The sequence below is a fragment of the Coturnix japonica genome, chromosome 18 (genome assembly GCF_001577835.2).
Source record: "Coturnix japonica isolate 7356 chromosome 18, Coturnix japonica 2.1, whole genome shotgun sequence".
Taxonomy (NCBI): Eukaryota; Metazoa; Chordata; class Aves; order Galliformes; family Phasianidae; genus Coturnix; species Coturnix japonica.
In genome coordinates, this window is record NC_029533.1 from 4248114 (window position 1) to 4260388 (window position 12275).

The 12275-nt window shown below is 47.8% G+C and overlaps 1 protein-coding gene across 2 annotated transcripts; it reads right to left on the reverse strand.

Moving 5' to 3' along the window:
• Nucleotides 1-1796: 1796 nt before the first annotated feature.
• On the reverse strand, nt 1797-11289 carry SLC16A3 (solute carrier family 16 member 3). 2 transcript variants are annotated; one of them, XM_015879649.2, is made up of 5 exons: nt 11120-11289; nt 7401-7644; nt 6889-7032; nt 5839-6606; nt 1797-5030 (listed from the first exon to the last, which is right to left on the reverse strand). In XM_015879649.2, the coding sequence occupies exons 2-5, from the start codon at nt 7621-7623 to the stop codon at nt 4744-4746; spliced, it is 1422 nt and encodes a 473-aa protein (XP_015735135.1). In that variant the 5' UTR covers nt 7624-7644; nt 11120-11289; the 3' UTR covers nt 1797-4743. The 2 variants fall into 2 exon arrangements, with proteins under 2 accessions (XP_015735135.1, XP_015735136.1); XM_015879650.2 differs by lacking the exon at nt 11120-11289 and adding an exon at nt 8050-8280 and having other exon boundaries at nt 4402-5030.
• Between the last annotated feature and the right edge of the window lie 986 nt (nt 11290-12275).

A 12275-nucleotide genomic window follows, 5' to 3' on the forward strand; every position in this document is an offset into this window, starting at 1 on the left:
TTTGCCATTCCACAATGCAGCACTTCGTTATTAAGACCAATATTGGTTTTTCAGGGCCTACATTTGAGTGACTGAATCTGTATTGTATGAAGTGTTTGTGCCATGCACTGTGTGTGTAACAGAAGAGCACTCAGCAGCCTGATCCTCACTAAGAATCTGTTCCACAGCAGAACCCTGTTAGCTGTACGTGAGTACGTGCAAGGAGAACCGCTCTGACTGCTCACATGGTGGTGGGGTTTTTCTCCTGAGCAGAAGTCGTATGGTTTGGGTGCTTCTAATGAAACTGTCACGTGCTGCGGGCAGATGGACAGCAGGAAAACTGGGTGATCTATTTATACACCATCCATAGAACAGCACAGTGCGTTAAAAGAAGCCAAAGCAGCTTCTTTAAAATTGTGTCATTTGTTAATGTTACATGGGAGAAGTTTCTGTGCTGTCAGACCTGGGTAAGAACCAGCCATAAAAAAATACAGATACAGTGAACAAATAGGAATGTGGCAGACGGTGGGGGGTAATTATCTGTTGTATCCTAATGCTTTAAGCCCTGCTCTGCTGTGTTTTTGTCTTCTGTGGTCATTCAGGATACTGGAGGGGGGAGGGGTGGAATGGAGCAGGAAATCTTATGGTGCCTTATGGATTGGGAAGAAAATGTGTAGTTCTGTTTCTCTGCTCCCACTGCTAGGAAATAGCACTTTAAGGTTGATACTGTGAAGCTGTAGATCTTATGGCACTTCTTTTCTGCGAGGATAAAGACTTTTTTCAATTAAAGAAGTGTGAAGACTAAAATTTAGATGCAGTTCTTCATTAGCTTTGGTTTTCCACTGAAAGCCTTTAAAACTCTGTAACAGCAGGAGTCAAAGAGTCAGAAGGGGAAGAGCTGTCCTCACTTCTGTAGTGCATTCACAGAGGGCCAGTGAGGAATTTGCCCGCTGGAATATTGCTGAGATGGTGAAGCAGGTGTTGAAACTGGTCCAAGAACAAGCAGCACGTCATTAGAGGTAAGTAGTTCTATACTCTGTGTACCTCTGACTATCCTTGCTGTCTCAGACAAGCACAGGACTGCCTGTCTCCCCAGGTTGTGTTACTAGAACAAGATTTAAGGGCTGTAAGTTCTGCACCTTCTTCCTACTGGCACAAAGACAAGCTCTGGGCCTGGAGTACTGACAAGGCCGTTAATATACACATTCCAAAACCATTGCTTCTCATTTGCAATGCCTCTGCTATTTTCAGAGTTGTTCACTCTTCAAATGTTAGCAGGTCGCCTTCCTTCAGCAGTTTGATTCCCTCGTTATGGGTGCAGCAGCAGGGACAGAGAGCAGTGCAATTCAGGTCATGCATGTTTTGCTTCACACTGGATGTCCATCTTGTTCCTGACTCAGGAGAGTAACAGAGGCAAAGGCAAAGCTGGTTTCCCTCCCATGGCCATGCTGTAAGTGTGCAATATTCAAGTCTGTCACTTTGCTCTACCTGGTAACATTCATTCTTGCAGCTGAACATGGTTTGATCTGGTGATAGCAAAGCTTTTGATTAGACCTTAAGTCTTACCTCTTTAACTAAACTGGCATTAAAAAGTGATCAGACTTTAATACCTATTTAGAAATCTATCTTAGATGTGTACGAATATCTAGATATAGTAAACTAGACCAGGGATCAAGACAACTAATTGACCCTGCCTCTGTATGGCCCTGTGAGCACATCCCAACACAACCCAGTCACTGGATGTGGTAGGGTTTATCTTTCTAAATCTCATGTTCTCGCATCCACAGCTTTTGATAACCAAATAAATATTTATTCACTATTTTTGCAACAGTTTACTAGAAAAGCATCAAACAAATCCAGGTATAAACGTACACGTAACATTAAAGTGCATAAACAGGAAACATATCACCTTGTTGCACAAAACCAAAGTGTAATCCCAAAGAGAGCTGCAGGACACAGAGGGATGTGCACACATCAGTACTTACCATTGTCACATGTCATGTTTGCATGCTCCTGCAAATCCTGCCTGGGGCAGATTCTACCAGATTTAAGCTTTTCTAGGGAGAAAACCAAGGCGTGAGTGCATTGGAGTCTATCATTGTGAAATGTGGTTGGGTTAGAGGATGATTCGATATCACCTAACACCTGATTTGGTGGGTTTGAATGTATTAACAATCTGTTCGGTCCTTCATATCATCTCAAGTCATAGAATGCTCAAAGGCCCGAACAACTTCATCAGTTTTGGAGAAATAATCTATGAATGTAATCTTTCAGATGCTTTTGATTACTGGACTTTGATATATTGCACCTGGGTTTCTGACTGCAGTTCCAGCAGTGCATGATGGAGAGCAAATGACCGCATTGCCTTTGAGACCTGGGGTTATTCCACTGTGTAGCTACCTGCCTTCCACCCAAGTCATAGAACATTATGGAGGTGAAGGCTGAACACAGGAGGGTTCATCCACATCTCTGTTGTGCAGCACTGCACACAAACTGTTCCCCCCTTCAGCCATTCTTGGACTGGCCACCTATTCCTTCCAAAGAGCACTGAGGGGTGTTGGGAATTCAGGGCTTATCTCAACAGAGCTGAGATTAAAGCAATACTGTACCCAAAGACCTGAAGGAGTTTGAATGCAAGTCCTTGTGAGTTTGCAATAAGCAGAGTGAAATTCATACAAAGCAGGCTGATCTCACTGAAGGGCTCAGATATAATCCTTCTTATAGTATGTGGTATGTGTTAGTTTGGGGGTTTGGGGGTTGGTTTTTTTACACCTTAGGTCAGGAGGAGCTGAATGTGAAGGCCTGTTTTGCTATGGCTGTAGAAGCAATAGGGCAGAAGCCCCAACACAGCCTAACACTGAGACATGGTTGTGCAGGCAGAGCATCTGGCACAGCTGGAGGGTTCCTACAAAGGAAGTCAAGGCAGGGGAGAGAAAAAGGAAAGAGGACTGCACTATTTCCAATATAAAAAATAACCATTTTATTGAGTGCAGCATCCATTTCTGTTGAAAATCGATACCAAAAAAAAAAATAAAATGGTGTTCCTAAGATTTAAATTTGTCCTAATGATGCAAAACCAATGTGAAAGAGTTAGTGGAGTGGAAGCTGGTATCCAAAATAACCCCATGGGTTGTGGTTTTGGCCCTTCCTTGGTTGTGCTGTATCTGCTAAAGTGATCACATGTGGGACAGCTCGTGATATTTCTTTCCTGTGCTGCCTTAGAATCCCTACTGAGAAGAAAATAGAATCCAGGATTAAGCCTGTTTTGAAGATTGTAACTGCACTCATCAATCCCACAGGTCTTTTTATACACATATCTGAAAACTGGGTTGAAATAGCATCCATTTGATAGAAAATATTACGTATTTTCAATGTGTTCGTGGGGAGAAAAATGTAGAATGGACATACTGGTTTTTTTATACATGCAATAGAGAATGCCTGCCTTTTTACCTTCCTTTCCTATTCAGAGTGCTTACAGTGAATCCTTTCCCTTTCTGCATTTCTCCATCTGTGCTGACCCTGCCTTGTCAGATCTGTTGTTACTTCCCCTTCCCTCATCTGATGTCAGACACGATGTAAGGACTGCACAGCACCTTTGTGTAGCAAACAGGTGGCAGAGCAGGCCCAGCTCTTGACGAGCTCTCATTTAGCGCCATCACATACATGATCAGCAGTTCCATCCATCATCATAAGCAACCAGAACGACCCTCTGAACTTCAATAGATGAATAAAGCAGAGGTCAGTGGGGTAAATCAAACATTAAAGGAAGAAATCCATCGAGTTTTTCATGTGTTGCTAACGTTGCATGTTAAAGATGTAACAGCAACTCATTTCAAAGTAGTCCCAACCTTCCCCCTAAGTTACCCAGTAGCCACATGTCTGACAGATGTAACCTGGCCAGTTGGAATTTATCGACAGGACAGACAGACCAGAAGATTCTGCTAAGCCCCGTGTCCTTCCTCTGGATGATACCTGTAAGGTTTCTCAGTGCTGCAGGGAAACTGTACTGAGCGCAGTGTGTATGAATGGAGATGAGCTTTGCTTATTGTCTGCTGGGATGGATTCTACTCATTTTATTTTCCTTTTAGCATTCCCTAAGAACAGGGCTGGTGTGACCAGCTGAGGGCAGTGCCTGCGATGTGCCTTTCTGTGTACAGTGTTTCCAGATGACAATTACAAAGACTACAGGTTTAGACAAAACTCATAGAAATACATTTGCATAAACCAAAAGTAACAGGTATTATCAAAATTATACTAGGACTGAGCCAATTAATCTGAAAGTCTAAAAAAAGTAAGAAATTCAAAGACCTAATGGAGACCTTGAAGTTCCTGAGATTTTTCTCCATCTCAAACTCTTTCCCCTTCCCAAAAAAGCACTGAAAGGGAAATTACATTGAGCCACACAACACAGCAATATCACCCGTATTATCTGAAAGCGTACACATAATAAAGCCTTCCTCTAGCTCTGCCAAGTGAGCAGTTTCTGGTGATGCATGGCAAGACTCTACTTGTGTTCAGAAAAGCTTTTTTTTTGTTTGTTTTACATTAAAAGTATAACCACAACGTTTCACCTTTCACTGATAAAGCTAATGTTCTGATAGAAGGTTGTCTAGTAAATCAGCTTCCAGAGAGACCTGATGAGCTGACCGGCCTCCAGTTAATAAAGCAGACGGCCCAGCCCTAAGCTAGTTCTATTCCTAAAATAAATAGTGGTGAGGTTCTGTTTGAGCCTCTTCTAAACGCCGTGCGGGTTTTGTGCCGTGCTCACACACAGGTTTCTGGGTTAGTTACGACCTCGCCGTTCTTTTCAGGCTCATCTTTTAGGAACTGCTCCACCTCAATAGAGTCCACCTTGGCATCCTCGGGAGTTTTGTCTTCCGATTTGTTTAATTCTTCTCTTTCTGCTGCTGCTTCTTTTGTGTGTGGTTCTTCTGTTTTTTTCTTAATGCAGAAGAAATTTCCCAAGGCCAATACCAGCGCTGAGGTGGTAACTTCAATTCCAGCAATAATAAAGACAAACATGTACCTCCGTGTTAGATCCAAGAGCTTTCCTGAAAAAGACAATAGTGCAGGTAAATAAGTTTACAACAAGGTATTTCCATGATTCCACTTCAGCTTAGCACTGACTGAAAGTGCTTCACATCCTAGAACACATCCACACCTGCACACACTGACAGCTCAACTGAAGAAAAAGCATTCCCTTCAGATGCAAGAGATGAGGCAACTGCTGCGTACTTCAACCCGTAGGGTTGTTTGTTGGGTTTCTTTGGTGCAGCCCGTTAGATTTATGCACTTTGTGAATGAAATTGCCCTTATGAATTCAGGAATTTGAATGTTTTGCAGTGTTGCCATGCTTTGGGGTTACAAGACGTGTGCAGTGCAATCAGTCTGCCTTCCCTGGAACAATCCTGATGCTTTAAAGCCCTTCTTGTTTTTTTCCCCTCCTCTTCTGAATTTTTCTTTCATCCTTCAAACCTACCACAGGTACAGAGAATCTGTCCTACTCCCTTCAAAATAAAACTGATGGGATTCATTCTGAACTCCAGCTCCAAAGAGGTCTGAATTTGATCACATTTCCTGTGCATGGAAACCCACACGATGCCATTTAACAGGATATGCACTTCAGGCTTTCACTGCAAAAAGAGCAGCACCTCCAAATGGCAGCTCAACCAGTCCTTGGAAACAGATACAAGAAGGACAAAACATCCTTCCCTGTTTGGGGCTATTTCTTGTTCTAACTGCACAAAGTCGTGTAAATACGTACAACACAAGGACAGCGTGTACACTGTGAGTGAGTTGTGCTCTTTTCCTCCCTGCAATGTCAATGGGTTTGAATTCTCAACTACGTGGAATACTGACCTGCTGATGGTGGACCGATGAGAACTGCCATTGCTTCTGCCAGGAGCACCAAGCCGATAGCACTGGAAAACTTCTGAGTGCCAACAATAGCCATGAGAACTTCAAACTGAAGAGCACCTACCATTCCATAAGAAATGCCAAAGAAAATGCAGAAGACCACCAGGCCACTGTAATCAACAGACATGGAGCCCATGAGATCTGTAAAGCCATTAAAAATCATAGCAAAACTGAAGAGGTAGACACAGCGCGGTCTAACCCACTTGAGACCAGCTACCATTCCACAAATTGGACGAGCAAAGATATCAATAAATCCCAGAATCGTCAGAAGAAAAGCTGCTTTGGTGTCATGATTCCCTAAATCCTTGGCATAACTCACAACAAAAACTGGGGGAACGAAGAGGCCAAGCACCATGATAGATGCCGCTAGCGTGTAGATCACAAAACCACCATCTTTAAACACGCTGAAATCCAGGAGTTTTTTCTTTGCCTTCTTCTCAGAAGATTCTTTGGTAGCTTCAGATTTTTTGGGTGGCTCCAGAGGTCTCATTAATGCTCCACAAACACAACAGTTGAGCAGCATCCCACCCAGTATAAGGAATCCTCCTCTCCAGCCATACTCGTGTTGTAGTATCTGCCCCAGCGGTGAAAGGGCGCAAAGGAACACTGGGCTCCCAGCAGCAGACAACCCGTTGGCCAAGGGTCGGCGTTTGTCAAAGTAACGGTTTAACATGATGAGCGAAGGCTGAAAGTTGAGTGCCAGACCCAAACCTGCGACAGAAGGGACAAGAAGTTAATCCAGGCCTCCCGTAGTGCTATTAAAAAAAAGAAAGAATCAATTGCATTTGTTCTGATTGATGACTTAAGATTAGTTTTACTGCAGATGGACAGAAGAGTTCCATGGTAACAGGTGTAAGAGAACACCATTTTATCCACTATCTTAATAAAAACCTGTTAAGATGATCATGATCGTTGAGATACATTGGTAGTATGAAACATCAGCCTGCTGCCAGGACATAGGCTGAGCCCGTTCCAGCCACGTGTGCTGCTTACCGGTGATCACCCCTGCGGTGAGGTAGATCTGAACGATGCTCGTGCAGAAGGAGGCTATCACCATCCCCATGGAGGCAAAAAGGCCACCTACCAGCATGACCGGGCGACAGCCAAAGCGATTGACGCACACGCTACAGAGCGGACCTAGGCAAAGAGAGTAAGTTACAGTTGCAAAGCTAAACCAGTTTTTACCAATGGTTTCATGTTAGCTCACATTTCTTTCCACACTCTGCCTATGCTATCAGGACAATGTTCTTTCTTCTGGAGTCAGATATTCCATTCCTTTGTACTACCATGCACTTTTTCATCATCGTTAGCATCTACTGAGTTACAGAGGTTTAATTTTATATGCAAATTGTATGTACTTAATTAATTATTGGATTTACGTGCATAAACGATTATTTTTTGAATGCTTTACTAGTACAAGAGCAATAATAAGAACCATAATTCACACTAAATGTCAGTATGATTTACAGGCAACACTGTATGATGTTCAAAACCAATCAACCAACCTGTTCCATAAAGCATGGCCAACAGAATGGAGGAGATCCACGCGGTGTCACTGTATCCAATGCCAAATTCCCGGATGAGTTCTTTGAAAAAGACACTGACCGCCTTTGGAAAGGCATAGGAGAATCCCGTGATGATAAAACAGCCAAAAAGGACAGCCCAGCCCCAGCCTCCATCGGGAGCTTTAACACCAGACGGACCATCATCAACTACCACTGCTCCCATGATGCAGATCAAGAGGGTTCCCTAAGAAATAAGAAAAATGAGTTGTTACCTGTTGGGACAATTATCTATCCCAAAAAGGCAGAACGTTGCTACAGCTGAAGTTACAGACTATTTTAGAAGGAAACATCTAGTTTTTGTTACAAGACATTGGTAGAGGAAGATCTTGGTCTACTCAAGACACCTGGATGTGAAATCCTGGTACATGGATCACAAGTCCTGGCCCAAACAAGCATAAAAGCTTAGGTGTATCCAATTTGATCATTAAAGTGCAATTGATTAGGGTGTTTGTTACTACAGAATGCTTTGGGAACTGCAGGTCACCAGGAACAAAGCCATTTTACAGCTTTATTTCAGGACCAGCCTGGTTGGCACAGGCTTCTTGTGTAGAAAAGTGAGCACTGAATGTATGACTGTTAATAGCCTTACCTGAGTGCAGGTGAATGGCACCACAGGTGGCCGACGTGCTGACAGCCATAGCAATATAATGAGATGCACTATCACAAGTTTGGGGCTGGTAGATCAAAGCCTGAAGGTCTGTAACACAGTGACCTGTTCCCGTTTCAGGATGGTTTGTTCTCCCTTATGACGGTGGATGGGCTGGGACCGAGCATTGCCCGCTACGTGCGGTGCTGCCAGTCCGCCCGGCAGGGAGCGCATCGCCCGCCGCCGCACTGAGACGTGACGGACGTGACCGGGCGGCGCGGGGCGGGGCGGGCGGGACTCAGCGCCCGCTACACCCTCACCACACGCAGCGCCTCACACCGCGCCTCACACAGCCCTCATACATCTCAACACACGGCCGGTTCTCGTCGTAATATCACGTTAAAAGACGATTGATCCTCGCTAAATAAACGGCCCCGCTGTAAAAGCGGCCGAAATTCTCCTCATCCATCTCCCCGCACACGGCGCTGGGCTGTGAGTGCTGCGTGCATCACTGCACGGCAGCGATGGGTTCTGTGCCGGATTCCTCCATCACAAACCGGCCCTTGCTTTGGTAATGAATGTGTTTACACACAGCAGCAGTGAGTGGAGTTAAATCCGCGTGTTTTCGTGCTGCTGCTGTAATCCTCCTGTTGCCACGGAAACTGAGAGAGGCTCAGTGAGGAGGAATCACGGGATGGTTGGAGTCACAAAGGACCCTAAAGGCCATTTGGTGCCATTAGGGGCACCCACAGCTCCATCAGTGCTCACAGCCCATCCCTGACCTTGGCTGGCTGCAGGGATGGGGCACCACCTCCCCTATGGGCAACCTGTGCCTCAGTGCTATAAAACCTTCCCTATATCCAATCTAAACCTCCGCTCTTTCAGTTTGAAACCATTTTCCCCCTGTCCCAACAGACCCTGATAAAGAATCTGAGCCCTTCATACAACCCCTTTAGGGATTGGAAATGCTCAGCTGAGTGGAGGTGTGGAGTGGCCATGAAAGAGAAAGCAAGAAGATCCACACTGCGATCCCCTGTCACGCTGGGAACAGACAGAATCCCACAGCTAAAAGGCAGACAGCTGAGCTGACACTGATCCGTGCCACAAAGACAGTAATGACCCTCGGTGTACATGGAGGGTGGATACACCAGATAGTGCTCCATACTGAGCACTAATGGGGTCACAAACCTCTGCCTTTGCCTGTGGGCATTAAAACCAAAGGAGGAGCAGCACCCGACCTCTGGGCAGTGGAGGTGGGAGCCAGGCTGAGTGCTACATGCAGAGGGGCTGCAATGTGCAGAGAGGGAAAGGCCTCCTTCTCCTTCACCTTATACTGAGCATGGGGGAGGATAAAGCATCCAAATAGGAGACGGGCAATGCCAGAGCTCCTCAGCAGGGTAATACTCAAAGACAGCAGCTTTAAGGGCTGTTTGTTGAGAAAAGCACCCAGTTCAGGCTGCCATAGAGGGGTTCAGGCTGCCACAAAAGGGTTTAGGCTGCTATAAAGGGCTTCAGGCTGCCATAAAGGGCTTCAGGCTGCCATAAAAGGGTTCAGGCTGCCATAAAGGGCTTCAGGCTGCTATAAAGGGGTTCAGGCTGCCATATAGGGGTTCAGGCTGCCATAGAGGGGTTCAGGCTGCTATAAAGGGCTTCAGGCTGCCATAGAGGGGTTCAGGCTGCTATAAAGGGCTTCAGGCTGCTATAAAGGGGTTCAGGCTGCCACAGAAGGAAATGAGTGCATCATTTTGCAATATTTACCCCTGAGGGAGCGGTGCTTTGTTAAAACAGAGCTCGGCAGTTCCCGAACGTAAAGCAGAAGCTGTGAGAGCAGCACCTACAGTGGGGGGGGGGATGTAAGTAGAAAGGGATGAGCACAGAGCTACATGGGGATCTGAGCACGGTGTGAAGCCATTCCAGCCACAACCAGCCGACCTGAGGCACCATAGAGGAATGCAGCGGTGCCGTTGTGTGGCACAGCAATGAGCAAACAGAGCACGGGCAGCTCGCTTCGCTTTGATGTGAAACAAGGAAACAAGTGGCACCGCGCCTTTGTGAAAGCAGCGCCGTGGGCACAGGGCTGAAATGAACGGCCACGACACGCAGGGAAGGCAGGGTTAATGCTACAGGCCAACGCTATAAGTTCTATTTTGGAAGGTGCACTGAAAGCAGCGGGATAACTCACATAGAGCTGGATAACTCACATAGAGCTGGATAACTCACATAGAGCTGGATAACTCACATAGAGCTGGAGTCACGCTCTGTGCTCCCAAAGGGCAGCAGGGGGGGATGCTGACAGACAGGGAAGCGTTCACCTCGAGATTAAACTGAGCTGTTGCATTCTCGGTATGGGGAGAGCCGCAGGAACAGCTCATGGTCCAGCCCGAGGGCATCGCTTTCACAGCAGCACGGGGCTCGTGGAGGAGAAATAAAGACGCCGAAGCATCACCTGACTAGCACAGTTAATTAGAAGAGCCCGGTTCTTAGGCGCTAATTGTAAAGGCAAACAGCTTCCCCCGCACGGCAGCTGGAGCGGGGAACGCAACGGACGCGATGCTACGGATAAAGCACAACGGGAACGGACCGTGTCATCCCGGGCTGCGAGTCACAGCGTGCGGTACCGCGGGGCTGCGAGCACCGGGCGGGGATGGATCGATTGACCCTCGGTGTGACGATGGACGGCGGGTGCGGGGAGACAACGGGGGGACACGGAACGGCCCGGAGGGAGGAGAGCGGCTGCAAAGTGTGGGACTGAACAAAGCGCATAGCGGGAGCATGCAAAGCGCTGCGGGGCACGGCGGGGAGGAGGGGACGGGGAGGGGGGAGATAAACACGGCTTTGTAGGGAACGGGAATCCGCGGCAGCCTGTGGGATCGGGCGCTCCGTTAACATGGCCGGCACTTGAGCAGACGAGGCGCAACAAGCCCCCGACCGGCTGCCCGCAGCATCGCTGCCCGCCGGCATCTCCGCTCCCACCGCCCCGAGGGATGCGGCCGCTCCGCGCGTCCTCCGCCCGCCCCGCACCGAGCGCCCCCCGGCACCGCGGGGTGGGGGCGGCTCCGCCCCGGTCCGGTACCTGAGTCACGGCCGCGCTCCGCCGTGCAGATCCCCGCGCTCTCTCCCGTCCGCCGCCCGCTCTCCCCGCTCTCCCCGCTCTGCCGAGCGCCTCGGCGCGGCGGGTCGCGTCCGCTCGCCCCTCCCCTGTCCCCGCGGGGCCGCCCGGGTCCTAGCGCCGCCACGTGGTCCTTCTCTCCGCCGCGGCTTCGCCCGCTCGGAGGCACGAGGTCGCGTTCGGTGCCGTCCCACCGCCCCGCCCGCAGCACCCTGAGTGGGTTGGGGTGGCTCTCAGCATTGCTTATGGGAGATGCTCCAGGCCATCTCTTCTGCTTTGTGAACATCCCTTTCCTTATCCACCCTCTTCTATCATGTGAGCGCCTGTAAGAGCTGCTGATGGTTTAGAAGCAGTTCACATGTAGGTGTACCCATAGGATATAGGTGATATATTGGCAGCTGTTTCCCAGCTTTCCTTTCCTTGCTTCCCAGCTCTCCATTCCTAGGCACCTCTGTCCACCCCATGTACTTACATAGCACAAACCTTTAAGGTTTCAATTAGATCTACTATGGGGCCATGTATTTCTATCATGAAATAACTCTGAAAGCAATGCCCTCATCGGGGACAGTGTACCAGGATGAATGGCAGCCCTCAACACGGACACCCAGATCACTGCATTTAATTCACTGCTAATAAGTGTGAGAGAGCAGAGCTCGGGGCTGCAGCATCCTGCACACAGCCCAGATAACCCCTGAAATACTCTAAACTGAGATGAAGGCACCGAGCCCATATCTGCTCAGTGGGGTTAAATGGCATCTGTTTAGGCAATAGATGTGCTGCACTGTGAGTAAAGGGAATATCAGTGCACAGCAAGGAGAACTCAAACACCATGACTTAAAGCATCAACCTCTGCTGATGAAGATCCTTGATAGGAAAGGATCTCCTGTGGGTGCAGGGATGGAGTTCAGACCTCCAATAAATGCCCACTGCTCCGTAATTCCTTACAGGTTTCCCAAGGAATAGGGATCCTGCTGTGTTCCTTACTTCATATTCCACGCTGCTATGGCTGTAGTTGTAAGAATACACCTTGCTTGCTCCATAAGCAATGCCTCTTATTTCTTGCCATAGAAACAACAGCAGATACAAGCACTGCAGTAACACCATTGGATAGAGCTACAAC

Excerpts from the sequence above, each read along its gene's own strand:
- SLC16A3 (XM_015879649.2), bottom strand. The coding sequence starts at position 7,623 with ATGGGAGCAGTGGTAGTTGATGATGGTCCGTCTGGTGTTAAAGCTCCC. Across the intron at positions 6,607-6,888 it reads CACCGCAGGGGTGATCACCG|GTTTGGGTCTGGCACTCAAC; the intron begins GTAAGCAGCACA and ends CTTCTGTCGCAG. Across the intron at positions 5,031-5,838 it reads CATCGGTCCACCATCAGCAG|GAAAGCTCTTGGATCTAACA; the intron begins GTCAGTATTCCA and ends TGTCTTTTTCAG.